At 40.6% G+C, this 20131-nt stretch overlaps 1 protein-coding gene across 1 annotated transcript in view; it reads right to left on the bottom strand.

Moving 5' to 3' along the window:
* The window catches only part of LOC114641188 (V-set domain-containing T-cell activation inhibitor 1-like), a 47565-nt gene that overhangs the window by 3844 nt on the left and 23590 nt on the right, over positions 1-20131 (bottom strand). The window contains exons 4-5 of the mRNA XM_051926040.1: positions 11180-11311; positions 3154-3174 (exon numbers count right to left, since the gene is read on the bottom strand). Of these exons, the coding sequence (XP_051782000.1) occupies positions 3154-3174; positions 11180-11311 (153 nt within the window). The remainder of the gene's footprint in view (positions 1-3153; positions 3175-11179; positions 11312-20131) is intronic.

The raw sequence follows: 20131 nt of genomic DNA, 5'->3' as shown, positions 1-20131 counted from the left end.
TTATTTATGTTGTCATAACCGTCACAAGCACCATGAAGACTATAAACAAAAAATATAAACATACATTTTAACAAAGAACAGAATAAATGAATAAGTGAAACAACATATGATTAATTGCATACCTCGCTCCATTTACCAAGGGTACAACAATTTTAAAGATTACCATTTTAGAGATCACCGTTTGCTTTCCGTTATTTACTCACAGTTTCTTCACAGTTCTGGCATTCTACGTTATTACATCCCCTACGTGCGGAATGATTTTTACAGCGCGGTCATTTTGACTAATACCACAGAGCTGACAGTCGACCTACTCTGTGTGATTTTTCTACCATAAAGAGTTGCAATAAACAGCTTCTATTTCAATTTCCATTTTTTCTATCATCCCCCTTGTAGATATCTCGCCCCCCACAGCAGGGCTGTTCTTAGGCATAAGCAAAGTAGGCATCCACCTAGGACCCCCACTGCCAAAGGGCCCCGCCCAGCCTTTTTTTTTAGCCGTAACCAAGTACAATTTACAGGTCCATAATTCAGAAGTACAAATTTTCAGTGGGAGAATTATCAGTATGGTTACATGTGAGCAGAGAGGAAACAGTGGCGACAGGCAACATTGACGGTGACGGTGGGTCCTGGGGTAGTGGGTGGGGCCCCGATGGGAGGGCAGATCCTGCTCCTCACCTGCCAGGGCATCTGCACATCAGATCGATTATAATGGCTTAGCATTAATATCAGTTGTGCACGAAGTCATCGACTCCCTTGATTATTCACACTTAATGTAACTTATTATTATTTATTATTAATCAAAGACTTTGCAAAAATGAAAGTACGCAAGGTATTTTTACATTAAAGGTTAGATGTACACGCAACGTTAGATTTAGTCAGTAGGTTCCTTTGACATGTTCCTCTCAAATCTGGTATATATAATATACAGTACTAGCTGATTATCCAGTGGCTTTGCTCACTGAGTGGAAGGGAAAAAAATAAAATGTTGTCTATAAGTTATTAAACAGTAAAACATTAACATATAAGAAGTAAAGATACATTGAGCACCACCGGAGTGGTTTCAGGTACACTACATTTTAAAAGCGCTGTAACACAACAGGTAAGTAGTGCTAACAGTAACTAAAATGTATTTGGATCATGTGTCGGTAGTAGATCCCTTGTGAAAGGCGCTACATAACTGCTGTGGTATAGAAATTACATTTTCTATGTGATTGTTCAAATTTCTGCCTGACAACCTTGCACTATGTGTGTGTGATTTACTTCTTAAAATAATTCATCACAAAAGCGACCTTGAATGTTGTGGGGGTTTTAGTGACCCGACCCTTAAGGGACAGTAAGTAGTCGTGCAGGGCAATTTACAAACAGAGTCCTGCTTTGATGGCTCAGATTACACTCATTCGCAAAAATTTCCACTCTCCCATGAGCCGACGGGGCACTTGAAGTGTCACAAACAGTGTGAGAAGAGAGGACGCTGCCCAAAACTGCGAAGCTCTTGACCCGGCGGAGCAGCCCAACATTCCGTGCCTCCCAGCGTCCACTTTGTTCTCACGACCCCTCGCTGCTGAAGGTGGTCTCGTCTTCACATTGTTTACAGCTCGGCGCAGTTAATAAGTAGAAAGACGCAAAGCTGTTTATCCTCATCTCTCCTACTATCAAGTACTGCCAACTCAAAAAAAGTTACAATATGGCAGTTTCCGCAAACAGTCACGTGGACAGATAAATAAAACTTCTCTGTCAGAACGCACCGGGCGGCGGACGGCTCAGCTCTATTAGTTCCTGTATTATAATATGTTCTGCGGTCATACGTAATTTCCGTTTCATACGTAATTTCCATATCACGTGGTCATACATAATTTCCGTTTCAAACACGAAAAGAATTTTATATATATATAGGTAATCATAAAATTATAATCTTTACCTCACTAATTGTTACAAATTTATATGGATAAAATAATTATTATGCATTCATATGGATAAAATAATTATCATACATTCAAACGGATTGAAACAGCAAGGCCACAACAGGTACCTTTGCCTAGGGCCCTCAAAATCCTAAGAACAGCCCTGCCCACACATTGGGAAACACTGGTTTAAGCCATTTTCTAATGTTAGTTATTTGGTTTGGTGGATATAAAGTTGTTATAATTATTTTGTATGTTCCACATTGTTGTTGTACGTTAGTCGACACACATCTCGTGAAGCTCTCAGACACATCATCAGAGATGTTCCTGGGGCCGCAGGGTTCTTTGAGTCTTACAACATCAGACATGTAAACGATGTCCAATCATTTCAGAAGGCCACAGGCGGACTCCCGCCAAGTTTCGGAAACATCTCAAGGAGAAGTAAAGCAAATAGGAACACCTGAGCACAATTTGGAGTGCCACCAACAGTTTTCAGTTTTTGATTTTTAATAATTTTGAATCACCATGTTTTCACTTTGTCATTAGGTCAAATTGAGTGCAGATTAATGGACAAAAAGGGCAAATTGATCCATTTCAAATGAATTCTGCAACACCATAAAGTGTGCAGAAAGTGAAGGGGACTCTATATTTTCTGAATCCACTGTAAGTACTGAGAGGTTCAGTGACTCCTTCCTTTACCTGAAAAATCTCAGAGACTTAATCATAAGATTGTTTGATTTCATTAACGCTTTAAAAATTGCTCTTGAAGATCCATAATTCTTTTCTCCGTTGTCGTTTTACCTCCAAAAGTTAACTTAGCTATGCTTTCTCAATTTATCATTAGACTGCTAACTCAAGCCTGGCTTAGATTAACTAGATCTTTTTAGCGTACCTACAGTTCCTGCCTCAATTATTTATTTTGCTGCTTGTGAGAATTGCTTATTTTTGCCCCCTTCATAAGAATTAAACATTAAGTCCAACCCAACAATGAAGAGTCAACCTTAAATATAAAAATAAGTACTCCTCTGGTTGATGTGATCCTTCCTTTGTCACACATGAACTTCCAAGCCTAAAGCAGTTGATGTCTTAAACGTGCACTGTAGGTGACATCAGTCAAATATAACTTGAGGGACTGCATGTGAGGACCACTAGTACCTTCTCTCTTATTAATGGAGTTTTGTCACATTTTGTTACATACTAAGGCCAGTCTATTTCAGCATACACTCATTCACATGACATTGGTTTCACTTACCTTGTAGTTGCTTTCTGAAATCTGCAAAGAGAATAGAGAAAGAAAGAAAGAATATTAATAGAGAGCGACTGTCACTTCTGGCATCTTCTTCATAATGTTCAGCCATCACACAGGTCACTCATAAAAATGTGCAACAACTCCCATCTCATTTACCTTTAAAGTTTAAAACCACTGGTGTTCTTACTCTTAAAGTGTAGGCCACACCCAGGAGGTGTGTCTTTTGTAACCCCACCCCCTGAAGTATTGTGGCTCCTTCAGTGACAAATGTCCAACCCAATGTGTGCTAATTTGGCTTTGTTCTAAATTCTTAGATGTCTTATATTCCATTTTTTGCTGAATTTTTCTTGTTTGCTTTGTAGTTTTGAATTATGCAGAATCTGCTTTTGAGGATGTCTTTTTGTTTAAGCACTTATTTAAAGAAGTTCCTTCTACCAAACTTTTTTCATTAAAATCAGCCTCATCTCTCTTTTTTGGCAGAATACTATGGCTCTCAAGTTCATTCCCAGGACTTTACCTCACTAATCATCCATGTCCGCAGAAACTTTCCAGCCCCCAGGGCGGAAAAGTTGTCCCCAAGTTCTGTTACAATTGACATTATTGAATGTTGATGCCCAGATTGTCTCTGTTCTGTAGACAACTAGACAATACAAAATGTCACACTTTCGATCACTGACATTCTGTCACTGTTGATCAGTGAAAATCTGCAAAGAGTTTTTTGCATCAAAATTTCTGGGTTCACCAGTAACCTTCTTTGCCAAATTTTTTGCCAGCTGTAGGACAAAGTGTGCATTGCCCACTCTGAAAGGCTTTTCGTGAAAGCAGACTTAACAGGCCTCCAGCTGCACAAAACCAACACTGGCATTCCAAACTAAGTGACCGAAGTCCAGCTTGTACCAGGATGTGCCAGGCAAACATGTATATCAGAGGTGACCTGACCTGTCTACAGAGGCACATCCTGAGCCTGAAGACACAAGGACAAAGACTTTGTCACACAAGTACGTATTTGAGCTAGCTTAAGGGCCTGAATGAGAGTAATTCCATGCCAGACCAGTAGGTGGCGGAGTGCACTAACTCTTTCTCTCCCTTTCTCGTACCAGTTACGGGAATCTTTCCGGTCCCAGCCCCATTTATGCCACTTCCAGTTCTGGCCCTATTGATGATATCATTTCCAGTCACGGCCCCACTACCACTACTTCTGGTTCCGGCCCTATTGATGACATCACTTCCTCCACTTAGCTTTAAACCGTCATCTTTGTGACAAGCAAATCAGTTCTGTTCTGGACTCTGATCTGTGCACTCTAGTACACTTACTCATTTAATTTGCAGTCAGGAAATAATATACGGGTAGCTGCCCCAAACCTTACTCGATTTTTGTGACAACTTATAATTCAAGGGATGACAACTAAGATGGAAAGAAGAACCCAAATTAGAAGACACTGGTTTTGTAACTGGAAGTGATTTTAATCCAATCAGGAGAAGGTTCAGCAACAGCTGGAAGAAGCCTGACCTCAAGCCCCACTCAAGCTCCACATCTTCCATCCAACCAGAATGAAAGAGATGAACATGCAGCAGGCGTCATTCAACCAGAGATGTACCAATGGTCCGGCACTAACTCATCCAGCATCACTACAAGATGCCAAAATGTTACTTTTTACTTTATTATGCCATCTGTGGATCTCCTGGTTGGACCCCCAAACCTTTTTGACAATGTTGTTTGTCCTTTACACCAAAAATGACTTTTCAGTTCATTGCTACCATCACAAGTAGCACTGGTGTTTTAGGGGGTCTAGTTCCTCTTCAGCTTTTGGATTGGAGAGGGTAACTGCTGCTATGCCCCTCTGAAGATGGTGCCCATATAAGGTAAGCAAACAAATGCCACAGACAAATAGGTCACAGTGCTCCTACTTTGAAAATTAAATTAAAAAAAAAATTTTTTTTTAAAATTGAAAATTCAGTTTTAATAAATTCAAATTGATAAATTAATTCGATGTAATGTCTTTACCTTGGGGAAGAAAGCTATGGATTATTGGGGTGGATGACTGAGATTACTGGACTGCCCACCTCTAATTTCAATGGAAGGTGCAGCCTGTCGTGTTACATGGTGGTAACTATCTATGCTTTTTATTTCTCTCTTGTTTTTGAATATTGTCATTGTCTCCATCAAGATTAGGATCTTAGTTGAAGATGTTCTGGTTGTTTAAGTTGTTATTTCCTAATGAGCACATTAGTAGTCTAATGTTGTTGTAGTTGCTGCCTTTTATCATTCCATGTCATTTACCCAGGTGTCTGTGCTCGTTATAGTTTTTGTTTTTTCTGTCCTCCCTGGTGAGGAAGAAAAAACATTATTAACTATAATGATTATAAATATTTAACTCACAAATACCAAGGACTGTATTTTGTATTAATCATGCTGCAGAGAGCTATATGATTTTTACTTCTATATGAATTTGTTCTTCATTTAGGTAGAAAAAGAATTAAGCTTGTGCACAGTTTAAGGGACTAACTTGCATTCTTTTATGAGAAAATGCTGACCTCTTGATACAAACAGAACATCCCTGTGATATTATAAATCAATGTGAAAGTTTCTGAATTCCTGCTTAAAGTTATTTGAGCCTATTTCTTAAAACTGTGAGTGCTCTGATAACCTCTTTATCTGAAAGAAGCAATGTACACATTCCAATTCAGGGAGTAGTAAGCTATTATAATTTATGTATGACCTCAAAATGAACTGCCATGTATATTTTTTTTAATACATGAAGAAGGTATTTAGAGAGAGGCCCCACGTTAGACTGCAGATTGTCTGTGGCACAGAGCTGGGGGGGGGGGGGATAGGGGGCTCCAGTCTCTTCGGAGGCATTTGGGGGCAGCAGTCTCGATAACTCACCAAGAATAAAGAATAAAGAAATTGCTTTTTATTTTATACTAGTCATTTAGCCCGTTACAGTAACGGGCGCTAGAACAGTAGTGCATAAGCATTAGTAGGAACAGTCTATATTAAATGGCAAGGGACTTTGACCTCATTCTTTTTGTTGGTCGTATTTTTCTTTCTTTCAGCCTTTCTTTTGTTGATATTTACAAAACCGTTCTTCATGGGCTGCCGCCGTGTAATGTGTGTCTTTAATTTTCTGTGACAGTAATACTGTTTTGTACATCCGCTGGCTTGTACATCCATAATATACCTTTAATTTTCTCTGGCGGTAATACAGGCGTGCGCGTCGGTAACATGCCTTTAATCTCCTCTGACAGTAATACTGGCTTGTATGTGGCTGTAATATCTGTCACTGTATTGTGTACCTTTAATTCCCTCTCGCAGTAATACTGGTTTGTATTTCCGTAAAACGCCTGTAACTTTCTCTGACAGTAATATCGCGCATCGCACCGTGCCCCGCGCATGCGCACTTCACCAGAAGACACCCACACACGGACACCTGGACACACATAGGGATTTTATTAAAGAGGATTGTTTTTTTGTCTCTCGTTGTTATCAACTTCAGCGTCCACACTGGCCATAGGACCTTACTTTTATTCTATGTTAATTAGTGTTCCCTAATTCTATTTTCTAATTTATTTTGTCTTTTCTCTCTTTCTTCATTATGTAGAGAACTTTGAGTTTAATGAAAATGTGCTATAGAAATAAATGTTGTTGTTGTTGTTGTCATAATAATAATAATTAACATTTATTTATTGCTTTTCTCACTATTCAAAGCACTTTACACAGTGAGTGGCCAGCCACTTTAACTGACACTAATGTGCAGCCTCCACCTGGATGATGTGAAGGCAGCCATTTTTGCACCAGTACACTCACCACAAATTAACTGTTAGGTGGTGAAGGTTGAGATCCAGTTAGTCAATTAGAAACAGAGGATGATTAGGGTGCCAGAATGACTAGGTCATGGTGGATAATTAAGCATGGACATCGGGAAACACCCTACTCTATGTGATGGAGGCCCAGAGATCTTTTATGACCACAGAGATTCAGAACTTCGGTTTTATATCTCATCTGAAGGAGGGTGCCATTTTTACATCACAGTGTCTCCGTCACTGTACTGGGGCATTGGGATTTCACACACAGACCACAGAGTAAGCGGCCCCTGCTGGCCTTACCAACACCTCTACCAGCAGTAACTTTTCCTGATTGGTCTGGCCAGGCCTGAGAAAGCTTAGCTTCAAGTGGCTGACCTCTTCTGAAGTTATTAGGATACAGTTAAGGGCACAAACTACAAATAAACAAGGATAACAAAAGAACATTGAGTATTATGGAAAAAATACAAATACATCTAAATTTATTATCAATAAAAACCTCACACTATTTTGACTTTCTGAATGCAGAGTAAAATAAGAACACATAACAGTTAAACAAGGAGATCAATTATAAGGCAAGTTGACTGACTAAATTGCGAATTCTGTTGCTTCCACAGGGCGGCACTAGGACTGAGAAGCACTGATGTAACCTGCTTGGCTTGGTTCTCGTCTATCATCGGTGGAAATCTGCCAGCTCATAAATGGAAAGCAGCCAACATACCGTTGCTCAAAATATTTGACCTTTAGTTATATGCAAACAGGTATAAAAATAAATCTGCTCAAAGTAAACAAATAAAGGCAAGTTAAACAAAAAAGGTGTGGTGAGGCTGCAAAGAATGAGGAAAGCTCAACCAGTCTAACTTTATATTGTTGTAAACAATATTTGCTACTGTATTTCTATTTGATAGAGTCAAGTGGATGGGACTGGATGGTTAATTGGCCCTGAAATTGTATCAAAAGTCAGATGGCCAGACTTTTTGTTTTACTCTCCTCATTGGCCATCACCCATAATATCCATTCATTATCCAACCTGCTATATCCTAACGACAGGCTCACGGAGGTCTGCTGGAGCCAATCCCAGCCAACAGAGGATGTGATGCAGGAAACAAACCCCAGGCAGGGTGCCAGCCCACCGCAGACCCATAATATGTGTTTATTAATATGTTGACTATCAAATACATGCCACCTATGAGTTATCTTGATAGGCAGAGGATGTATAGTGCCTTTCATAACATTTGGGAAAAAGAACCATTTTTCCTTGATTTCACCCTCAGATCCACCATTTGAAATTACAAATCAAACACTTCAGACCTGTTTAAAGTGCACGTTGCAGAGTTTTATTTAAGGGGATCTGCATCCATTTCAGTCACACCACACTTTTTCTGCACGGGGGACCTGTGGACAATTGGCGTCACAGGTGTTTGTGATGCCTCAGGTATGTTTCATATGGTACCTCAGCTTTCTTCTACCCTTTGGAGTCTGTAGTTGTCATTGTTCAACATGAGGACAACACCTATGCCATTGAAAGTCAAAGAAACCATTATGAAGCTGTAAAACAAGAATAAAACCATTAGAGAGATCAATAAAACCTCGGAATGACCTAAACTGTCCAGAATATCATGAAGAAGAAAGAACACACTGATGAGCTCAGTAATCACATAGGACTGGTAGGCCAAGGAAGACCTCTACTGCTGATGACAGAAGAATCCTCACTGTGGTCAAGAAAAAGCCCCAAACGCCAGAGCGACAGACCAGAAACAGACTTCAGGGGGCCAATGTAGATGTGTCAAAGACGACTATCAGCAGAAGACTTCACAAACAGAAACAGAGGCCACACTGCAAGATGAACACCACAAAAACAGGATGGCCAGATTACTGTTTGCAAAAAAAGACTTCAAAGAGCCTGTAGAATTCTGGGAAAAGGTCATGTGGACAGATGAGACAAAGATGAACCTGCATCAGAATGATGACAAGAGCAAAGTGTGGAGACGATAAGGAACTGCCCGAGATCCAAAGCAGAGCACCTTATGTGTTAAATATGGTGCTGGTGATGTTATGGTTTGGGCATATATGGCTGCCACAGGTCCTGGCACACTTCTCTTCATTGATGATGGAACTGTTGATGGCAGTGGCACAGTGAATTCTGAGGTGTCGAGAAACATCTGATCTGCTCAATTCTCATTAGATGCCTCCAAACTCACTGGATGGTGCTTCCTCCTACACAAGATACTGATCCAAACATATTGCTGAGGCAACACAGTTGGTCAAAGCTGAAAAAAAGGAAAATTCTTGAATGGCCAAGCCAGTCACCCGATTTCAGTCCAACTGAGCAGGTCTTCCATATGCTGAAGAGAAAACATAAGAGTGACAAGCCACCCTGAAACATGCAGGAGCTGAAGATGGCTGCATTAGGGGCTTAGCAGAGCGTCACCAGGGAAGATCCTCAGCATTTGGAGATGTTGATGAATCACAGACTTCAAGCAGTCATTGCATGTGAGGGATACGCAACAAAGTCCTAAATATGACAATGGCTTTAATAGACCTGCCATTGCATTGTGACAAACATTATGGTGCCCTGAAATGGGGGGCCGTGTAGAAAAAGTGCTGTCATTTCTGCATGGTGTGACTGAAATGAATGCAAATCCATCCATCCATTATCCAACCCACTATATCCTAACTACAGGGTCACGGGGGTCTGCTGGAGCCAATCCCAGCCAACACCAGGCGCAAGGCAGGGAACAAACCCCGGGCAGGGTGCCATCCCACCGCAGGGCACACACACACACAACAAGCACAATTTAGAAACGCCAATGCACCTAACCTGCATGTCTTTGGACTGTGGGAGCACCCGTAGGAAACCCACGCAGACACGGGGAGAACATGCAATCTCCACACAGGGAGGACCCGGGAAGCGAACCCGGTCTCCTAACTGCGAGGCAGCAGTGCTACCCACAGCGCCACCGTGCTGCCCGAATACAAATCCCCTTAAAGTAAAGACTGTAATGTGCACTTTAATCACATTTGAATTGTGTAAGTTGTCATTTTAAACTGCAGACTGTGTACCACACTACATGGTAGCTTATTCCAAGTATCTATGGATCTCTGTGTAGTAAAACAGGTCCTAAAGTTTGTGTGAAATTTCCCCTTAACAAATTTTCAATGGTGTCCCCGTGTTCTTGCTGATCTCATTTTAAAGTCACCATCTCAATCCACTGGACTAATTCCCTTCATAATGTTAAACACTTCAGTCAGGTCTCCTCTTCATCTCCTTTTACTGTAAAGGCTCAGCTCTTTTAATCTTTCCTCATAACTCATCCCCTGTAGCCCTGAATCAGCCTAGTCGCTCTTCTCTGGACCTTTTTTAGTGCTGCTATGTCCTTTTTGTAGCCTGGAGACCAAAAACTGCACACAGGACTTCAGATGAGGCCTCACCAGTGTGTTATAAAGCTGGTGCAGAACCTCCTGTGACTTGTACTCCACATATCAAGGCGCTATATAACCTGACATTCTGTTAGCTTTCTCAATGGCTTCTGAACACTGTCTGGCAGTTGATAGCTTAGAGTTCACTAAGACTCCTAAATCCTTCTCCCAATACGGACTTTAGATTTTCAGACCTCCAATTGTGTATTCAAACCTAACATTTTTACTTCCTGTGTGTCATACTTTACATTTACTGACATTAAATATCATCCACCACAAATCTGCCCAAGCCTGTCTGCTGTCCAAGTCCTTCTGTGATGATATAATGGATTCCAAATTACCTGCTAATCCACCTATCTAGGTAATATCTGTGAAACTTAACCAGCTTGTTACTTATATTCCTGTCAATATCATTTATATATTAAACATATCAGCGACCCCGGCACTGACCCCTGCTGGACACTACTCATAACTTCACCCAATTCTGATAAGGTTCCTTGCACCAACACCCTTTGTTTCCTGTGTCTGTGCTAATTCTGAACCCATCTACAAACAATGCCTTGAACTCTCACTTCTTTTAGTTTGATGCCCAATCCCTCATATGGCACCTTATAAAATGCAAGAGCTGAACATTTTGGAAGTATGCACTGCTAGAACCTCATGGTGGTGGTCTTCCACCATCTGCTTTTCTAATGCCATGGTCCTCCACCCTGTGCCACTGCCCCATATCAGGCTTCAACCTTTTGAGAGGCCTGTGTGAGGCGGTAAGGCAGGTGGGGTCTAAGTCTGAGTGGACAACACTTACACATCACGATTGCGATGAGAACAGTCAAGATGAGCAGCAGCGCCAGAACGAGGAACATGCGCTCCTCTACTGTACTCTCAGTTGTCTGGCTGGTAACGATGTTTGGGGTTTCTGATCTCTCTGCCTCCGGCTCTGTAGAAAAAAACAAAAAATATTTCAAAATGTCTGCCTGCTCACAATGCAAAATTAGTTTAGTGGCATTCGGGAGTATTTCCTATTGAAAAGTGATTCATCCATTAGGACCTATCCATTAGGATTAAAAGTCAAGACGGAGGTAAAGAATTTAGGGGTAACTATTGACTCTGACCTGAATTTTAAATTACATATTAATCAGATCACTAGGACAGCATTTTTTTCACTTAAATATAGGAAAAGTTAGATATCTTATAACTTTGCAAGATGCTGACAAATCAGTTCACGCGTTTGTTTTCAGTCGGCTAGATTACTGTAATGCACTCCTCTCAGGACCACCCAAAAAAAAGACATCAATTGATTGCAACGAATGCAGAATAGAGCTGCTAGAATCTTAACTAGGAAAAAAAAATCCGAGCACATCACCCCAGTTCTGATGTCACTACACTGGTTACCTGTGTCATTCTGGATTGACTTTAAAACACTGCTTATGGTTTACAAAGCCTTAAATCATCTCTGTTCCATCTTATATTTCAGAATGTCTTACACTTTAAACTCCAAATCATAACCTTAGATCTTCAAATGAGTATCTGCTTAGAATTCCAAGAGCTAAACTCAAAAGAAGTGGTGAGGTGGCCATCTGCTCTTATGCACCAAAAATCTGGAACAGCTGACCGATAGAAATCCGCCAAACTAATACAGTGGAGCACTTTAAAAAACTGCTAAAAACTCATTGTTTTAACATGGCTTCATTTTAGTTTAATCCTGATATTCTGTATATCCATTTAATTATCATTATCATTCATGGTGGCTCCAAAATCTGTACTAATCCCTACTTTCTCTTCTATTCTTTTTCCAGTTTTCTGTGGTGGCGGTCTGCGCCACTACCACCTGATCAAAGCACAGTACTGTCCCTACATTGATGGATTGAAGGCCAGAGGTCCACATGACCTTCATCATCAAATTCTTCTATGTGAAGCCTAAAAACCACGAGGACTGATTGAGATCATTGATGTTAGGTAGAATGCCTAGAGGGGGCTAGGTGGCCTTGTGGCTTCGGAACCCCTGCAGATTGTTTTTTTTTTTTTTCCTCCAGCCGTCTGGAGTTTTTTTTTTCTGTCCTCCCTGGCCATCGGACCTTACTTTTATTGTATGTTAATTAGTGTTGCCTAATTTTATTTTTATATTTTGCTTCTTTTTTTTTCTCTTCCTTTACCTTGTAAAGCAGGCATGTCAAACATGAGGCCCCCAGGCCACATGTGGACCGCAACAGAAATCCGCATGACACATCCTAGTTAGCACTGAACTTGTACAAAATGATTACTATCGTTTGTGATTGAATCATTCTGCATCTTCGGTGTTACTTATTGACTTTTCTTACTTCTGCCTTCTGACAAAAGCGCGTTTTCCCATGGCATTACGGTACTGGAAACGTCATCTGCTAGTATAGCCACGAGCCTTATCCAAAGTTAATGAGCCGCGATGTCGCAACTGAAGTGCTAGGCTGCAGCAGCAGGCAGCAGGGGCGGCCTTAGGTATGTGCAAACTGTGCACCTGCACAGTGCCGCGAAATCCCAGGGGCCGCCACGCCAATATATATTGAATATAAAACAGAAAGAGAAAATAACGACACAGCTGATGGCAATGTGGTCGAAAAACATTCTGTTTCTTGTTAATTAGTATGCTGTATTTACAAATGTCGCTAGAGTCGGAGCAGTAAGGTATATGTAGTATTATAACGTTCTGCCATAATGAGAATATCATGGGCCGCCACTTAGTTTTCAAGTTACGGACATGCGTATATAGAAGCGTGACATGAGCACGAGGCAGCTATGCAGTGTCCACAATGGATGTGGCCATCCACCATGCATAAGATACCGTATTGACATTGCCAGGCAAAGGGGCCACCGATTCTTTCTCTGCCCAGGGCCGCCACAAGCCTAGAGCCGCCCCTGCTGAGGCTACACTACTGACTGGGCTGCTGAGACTGACCACTGGGCTGAACTGACCATCACGAGTAGTAATAGCTTGCATATTTTCATGTTTTTTTTGCTCTAGTTTCATGTAATTTTGTGCTAGTATTGTAACGAACAGTTAGTGCAGACTACAGCTGAAGATCTGAAGTGGACGCGAGAAGTTGGTGAGTTGTTTATTAACATATTTTTGTGATTTTGAGTTTGTATAATTATTGTAGGTCAGGTGGCTTTTTGCATATCGGCGTGTTTTACAATATAAACTTTGAAGTAAACTTAGTAAAGTAAAATATGATTTTTGGAGGATTTGTTTTCCAACTTGAATTACTGAGCAATGCAGTGAGCATTTTCGTAATTTCAGTTCACACAAACAGGGCATTGTGCTGTTCTCTTACAACGTTGAGAATGCGCCTGAGAATATCCAAATGGAACTGATTGAAGTGCAGTCAGATTCTATTCTGAAGGCAAAATACAATGAAGTTGGTGTGCCAGGCTTGTATGCTTACCTGCCACCCTCGTATGTGCAGATTCGTAAGTTGGCGTCGAGAGTACTGTCTATATTCTGAAGCACTTACCTTTGTGAGCAATTGTTTTCGTTAATGAAAGCTACCAAAACCCCACATCGCTTAAGACTTACCATCGAGCACCTTTCATCCCTCATAAAAGTTGCAGCTGCACAAGATTTCAAGTCTGATATTGACGAACTGGTTACTAACAAGAGATGCCAAGTGTCGGGACAAAAGAAATAAATCTCACACTGTAAGGCTCCTATATAAGCAATGAATATAATATAATAAGGACCTAGCTAAGAGGCTAAGACTCTAATTCTACACTGTTGTATGGAGACTGTATGAAAATAAATTGCTTTTCTTTAAACTTTAAACTTTAAGTGTTACATTTTTTTAAAGTTTTCAGTATTGGAAAGAAAGCTACAGTAACTTTGTATAATAGTATAATAGTATTTGTTACAGTACGGCCCGCTGACGCATGTATGGCAGTCGAAGCGGCCCACCAATGGTAGTGAGTTTGACATGCCTGCTGTAAAGCACTTTGAGCCACGTCTTTTGTATGAAAATGAGCTATATACTGTAAATAAATGTTGTTGTTGTTATTTACATATATTCAAAGACAATCATGAGCATATATGAAAATAAGCATTATATCCTAGTAAGGGTTACAGTTAGTCTTAGACCATGAAGGAGTTAATTAAGAAAGGCCACAAATTGATTTAAGCATAGAAGAGTGGCCTTTAAGTTTATATGTTTGTGCCTGTTTATGAAAAAAAATAAAGATACAGAAGAGTATATTAAACTAGTTTTGAAACTATGTAAGAATTAATTGTTAAGGACTTGTACTTTTTTGTCAAGTAGTCAAGAGTCACCATGCCAAGCCATCTGCAGCTCAGACCTTATCAGTGACGCTGCACGCTGCCGCCAAACTGGCATGGCTGTCTATTATGTCAGCTTTAATAGATGCTAGTGCAACAAGTAAACCTTAATCAAATTATTAATTAAGCAGTCCAGTTTTCACAGGTGGGTTCTACTGAGTCCAAAGCAGTAGTGAGAGCTAATTAACTAAAAGCCCTCAATCTTTAACAGCTCAGGATGAGGGAGGAGTGATTAAGTGACGCTCACCTCCAGGAGGCAAATACACCCTTTGAGCCAAAGGGATTTTAATGAAGAAACAGATAAATTGTTATGAGAAAGTTTATGATGGAAGGATATTGTTATGAGAAAGTCTGCATGACCTGGGGCCTCATGTATAAACGGTGCGTATGCACAAAAATGTTGCGTACGAATGTTTCCACGCACATTTTCACGGTAGCTCCAACCCTGGCGTACGCAAGTTCTCTGCTCGGTTTTACAAACTGGCGGCACCCAGCATCAAAGCAGTGCTGCTGTTCCCAGGTGGTTTCCCTTTCATTTTTACTTCCACAACATCGGCTATATCAAATACACTGAAATGAACCGCATATTGTTCATTAGTTTAATGCACCTGATTGTAATTAACCAGTAACAATATAATTGTGTACAGAATGGTCAAACTATTCTAACCAGTAACAATATAATGGTGTACAGAATGGTCAAACTATTCTAAATACAATAGCTGCTTTAGCGTTGTTACTCTCACTGCACCTTCTTCTTCTTCTTTCAGCTGCTCCCATTAGGGGTTGCCACAGCGGATCATCTTTTCCATATTACTCTCACTGCACCACTCAGAGTATTTATATCACTCTATCCGAGTGTGAATCACAGCTGTACAGCAGCTGATCAGAAAGACAATTAAAAGTATACAGGATAAAGCACACGCTGCCTCAGCCATTCGCTATTTGAACTGCTCTCATACGGTAAACGCTTCAGAGCCTTTCCTGTATGGACCTCGCGGTTCAGAAACAGTTTCATCCCAAGAACTCTAAACGCACTCAATCAGTCCATCAAGTGCTCCGTGTAGAACTATTTGTACTTATAAGTACAATTACCTCACTGTAAACTTGCGATACAGTTATAATATTACACAACCTGAGCCACTTTACAAAGCGCGTATTTACATATGATGACGATATAATTTTTAAGATGAAATCCAGGAAAATATGTTTATTATATTAAACAGATAAAATGTTAACATCATTTAAATAATCTATATTGTTCATAATTAAACACCCCGTTCAGGCATTGTTCCTGCCTTGCTGCTACAATAAAGTATTTCATCGAAGGTCGTGCACGGTGCAGCAAGCATCTTGCATGAGAAATGAACAATCACTGCGCCACCGTGTTCCCATGTTTAATAACATGCTTTAACTCCTATCATCATGAAAATGATATCACGTATACTTCTCAGTATTTTAATTATTCAGAGAGCTGTAATATCACAAATGTAATGGATTATGTGTCCTGTCGGAGGAAGAGAAAGCCCAGAAGCACGTAGTGATTCACACACATAGAGCACATAGAAGATCAAATACAAAACAAAGCATTTAACGTGCTACTTTAGTTACGATGGGATTTGAGAAACTAGTAAATTAAACGATTTTAAGATGAAGTTTGATGTTCTACTTTAATGACAAAATAAACTACGTGATTAAAGTGGAAATTTTGAGATTAAAGTTGAGATTTCAAGCTTTCTTCCCACTGTATGCCTATTTTTTTCTCTGTATCCTAATAAGCTTCCATATGACACTCAGACGGTGGGCTATGATTTGCCTTTTCATGCCGACTTTGATATCTGACAACTTCTTTTTTATTTCAGGCACTGTGCGACTTTGTGAACTTGAGCTTTCGAGTTTCTCCGACACTCTATGTCACTCGATCAACATCCTTTTGTTGATTATACCACTGTTTAAACCAACAAATAGTACATTATTCCTTGCCTTCACTTGGTATTCGCTGAAATTCTTCTATTTTCTCACGTGCTTTTCCCATTGTCTTTCACAGAAGGCTGAGCTTAAGGGCTATTTATATTGATTTGCATATTTAAGAAGGCATAATTCTGGGAGGAGATTTGGGGAGTGGCAGCAGGCGCGTGCACGAGCATTACTTTCACGCTGACTGGGATTTATGGAGTGGATGAACGTGGAAGTTGGCGTTTGCACAGATATATGCATCTGGATTTTTTTGTGCATACGAACATTTCCGCTTTTGTCTGTACGCCATGTTATAGTGTGAATTCTACGCACTGTGTTATACATGAGGCCCCTGGTGAGGTGATTGTTATGAGAAAAGTTGCTGAGCAAGAGTCATTATTATAAGAAACCCTGTAAAGCAGATGATGGGAAACTGTGTGAAAAGGGGATGTATTTTGTTATAACAATTGTAATAAATTTGATGCTCACGGAATGCTCGGGACTCAATTCATCTGAACTGCGACCGTGTGTGTGCATCAACGTAATAAAGCTTGATTCTGCTGCCGGTCCAGAGACTCCGAGTGCCTTCTTTGGGGCTGAGGGTGCCCATGCTGCCTAATTTGCTTCGACATACCCAGGTTAGCTGCAGCTGGCATCTTATTGAACCCAGGTCGTTGATAGTCATGAAACCAAGAATAGGCCAGTAGCAATTGAGGACCCAACAACAACACGGTGTGCAAAAGTGCAAAGTACGGCTTCCTAAAAGCAGCAATTCAATTGAAATTGTTCTCCCCACATTTGTGGTTCCTCTTCTCCACTACTCATTCACCTAGATACACTCAACAGAGCAAAGACAGGTGGTCGGCTCACAGACTCTTATCCTAGTTACCTCATCCAGGACCTTGTTAAGATGCTCGGACCCAGTCTCCATTTTTCAACTTCTTTCATGGGTCCAGTGGAAACCCTGGATCTCCTTGATTGCTCTTGTAATTCACTCAACAGGGTTAACCCACCTCTGGAACACTGACTGCTTACTCCGCCAAGGGTTATCTGACTACTTCACCTTCTTGCCTCAGCACCCTTATGAAAATACGATTCGACTTTCATTTTCTTGCCACCGAGTTTTCTTGTTCTTCATCTCTATTTCTTTTCTTTCCTCCAGATCTCCCAAGTAAGACCTTTAACGTTATTTCTCTGGGCCCTTAACTCACTTGTGGTTCTTTCTATTACCAGCAACTATCATTATCATCGCTTGACTGCAAATATTGTGGGATGGCAGATGTTCACAATTTTTCTTTCTTGATTAGAAGTTGCTTCCCTTATCTTTCTGATCATTGGTGGCACTGGTTTGCCTATGAAGTAGTTGTATGACAAACATGGTTGGCCTCTCTGTAGTTCTCAGGCAGCTCAAGGAAAACATATTAGTTAATAAGCATTGTTGTTTGTTTCCTGAGGCCAGTGTCCGAAAAGTTGCCTCTGTTGTATGATCTGAAGCAACGGTTCGACTTGCATTCTTTCATACAGGGAGTCGTCTGTCATTCTATCCAAGTGTCTGATGTTGAGTAGGATTTGGAAACAGTTAGTAGCAAAACTGATTGGCCTTTTAGGATAGGCATGCCACATGGAAGATGCGTTTCTTGAGGTTGATTTAGGTCAGGGGTGTCAAACTATGGGCCTGGAGGGCCGCCATTGCTGCAGGTTTTCATTCTAACCCTTTTCCTTATCAGTGACCAGTTTTCACTGCTAATTAACTTCTTTTCCCTTTATTTTAATATCCCTGTTTTTAAGGATTTAGTGCTCTGAATCTATTCCTTTCCTCATTAAATGACAGCTAAACAGAAATGAGATGTGAAACGAGCCAACAGATGACCAGCTACACTGGAATTTCGATCTCCAACCAATTTCACTCCAACCAATCTCTTAATGAGAAGCTGATTCTTCCTGTCAATTAAACCTGTTATTTAATTCCATAGCTTGTTGCTGCTCTCATTCTGCCACAGCAGATATTTCCAAAACCGTTGATTTTTCTGTTTATTCTAAGACATGTTTTGGTGACCTAAGAGATCAACCTTACTGAGACCATCACCCTTCTCCATTTTCAGATATTGTATGATGGGCACAGGTGAGCTGGTCATGTGGTGGCTTGTTTTGAGTCTCATTACACAGGTCAACAAGCATTTTGCTACTTGGGATTCTTTCATCTGTACTTTAACAAATTTCATTTGCTGATTCCAAATCTGAAAACCGTTTTCATCCAGCACGTCCCATTTTTTAGTTATGATGTTCCAGGTCTTGGACAATTAGGGTGACTGGACAGTAAAGGCGATGCATTTCAGCATTTAAGAAATAAGTTTGGTCTCGAGAACAGTGAAGCCAAAATTAAGGAAGGTGTTTTTGTTGGCCCTGAAATCCATGAACTGATGCTTGATGAGGAGTTCAAATGGAAACTGAATCAGCGCCCTCATTCGTGCGGGTTTTCCAGAATTTTCTTGGCAGTCACAGAGCAGAGAATTATCCTGAGCTTGTGGAGAATATGCTGAAAGTAAATTAGCTTACGAGACCCGGAATGTCACTGAAGATGTCATTTTTTTACATTCTCATCTCAACTTTTTTCCACCAAATCTAAGCAATGTCAGAGATGAGCATGGGGAAAGATTACATCAAGATATAAAGGCGATGGAAAACTGATATTCACTCTGATACATGAAATTCACTCTGAGCACGATGAGTGACTACTGTTGGTTCTTGCAAAGAGAGACAGATGTGCAGTACAAGCGCAAAAGCGAGTGTCTCCAACATTTTTGGGCACGCTGACCTCACTTTTATATTAAGGTAAATTGATATAAATATGCTTTAACGTGTCTCTGGTATCGTTTTCTGGTTTGTTTTCAGAATAAACACATCAAAACAATTTTGGTGGAACATAATCCAAACTCCAGATATCGTGTTGATACATTATATTGATATTCAGCAGGCGCTCAGCAGGCTGCTGTCAATCTTGGAGAATCCACTGCATCCACTGAACAGGATCATCTCGAGACAGAGGAGCAGCTTCAGCGACAGACTGCTGTCACCGTCCTGCTCCACTGACAGACTGAGGAGATCGTTCCTCCACCACACTATGAGACTCTTCAATTCCACCCGTGGTGGTAAACGTTAACATTATTCAAAGTTATTGACTGTCTGTATACCTGCATTGTTATCACTCTTTAATATTGTTTTTATCAGTATGCTGCTGCTGGAGTAATGGAGTGGGAAATTCCCCTTGGGGATTAATAAAGTATCTATCTATCTATCTATAAATATTTTTTGTAGACCTGTGTATTGCTTAGCTGCTCATTAAGGAAAAAGAGACAACTAAGGGGTCTGAGTCAAGTTAATTAAAACTAAAGCAAAAGTAGTGAATTAGCAGCAAAAACTGGTCACTAATGAAGAAGATGGTTAGAATGAAAACCTACAGCCACTGCGGCCCTCCAGGACCGGAGTTCAACACCTTTGATTTAGATG

The sequence above is a fragment of the Erpetoichthys calabaricus genome, chromosome 4 (assembly GCF_900747795.2).
Source record: "Erpetoichthys calabaricus chromosome 4, fErpCal1.3, whole genome shotgun sequence".
In the NCBI taxonomy this organism is placed as follows: Eukaryota; Metazoa; Chordata; class Cladistia; order Polypteriformes; family Polypteridae; genus Erpetoichthys; species Erpetoichthys calabaricus.
Note: the sequence above shows the minus strand (reverse complement) of the source record. Positions and strands in the feature narration are given on the sequence as shown.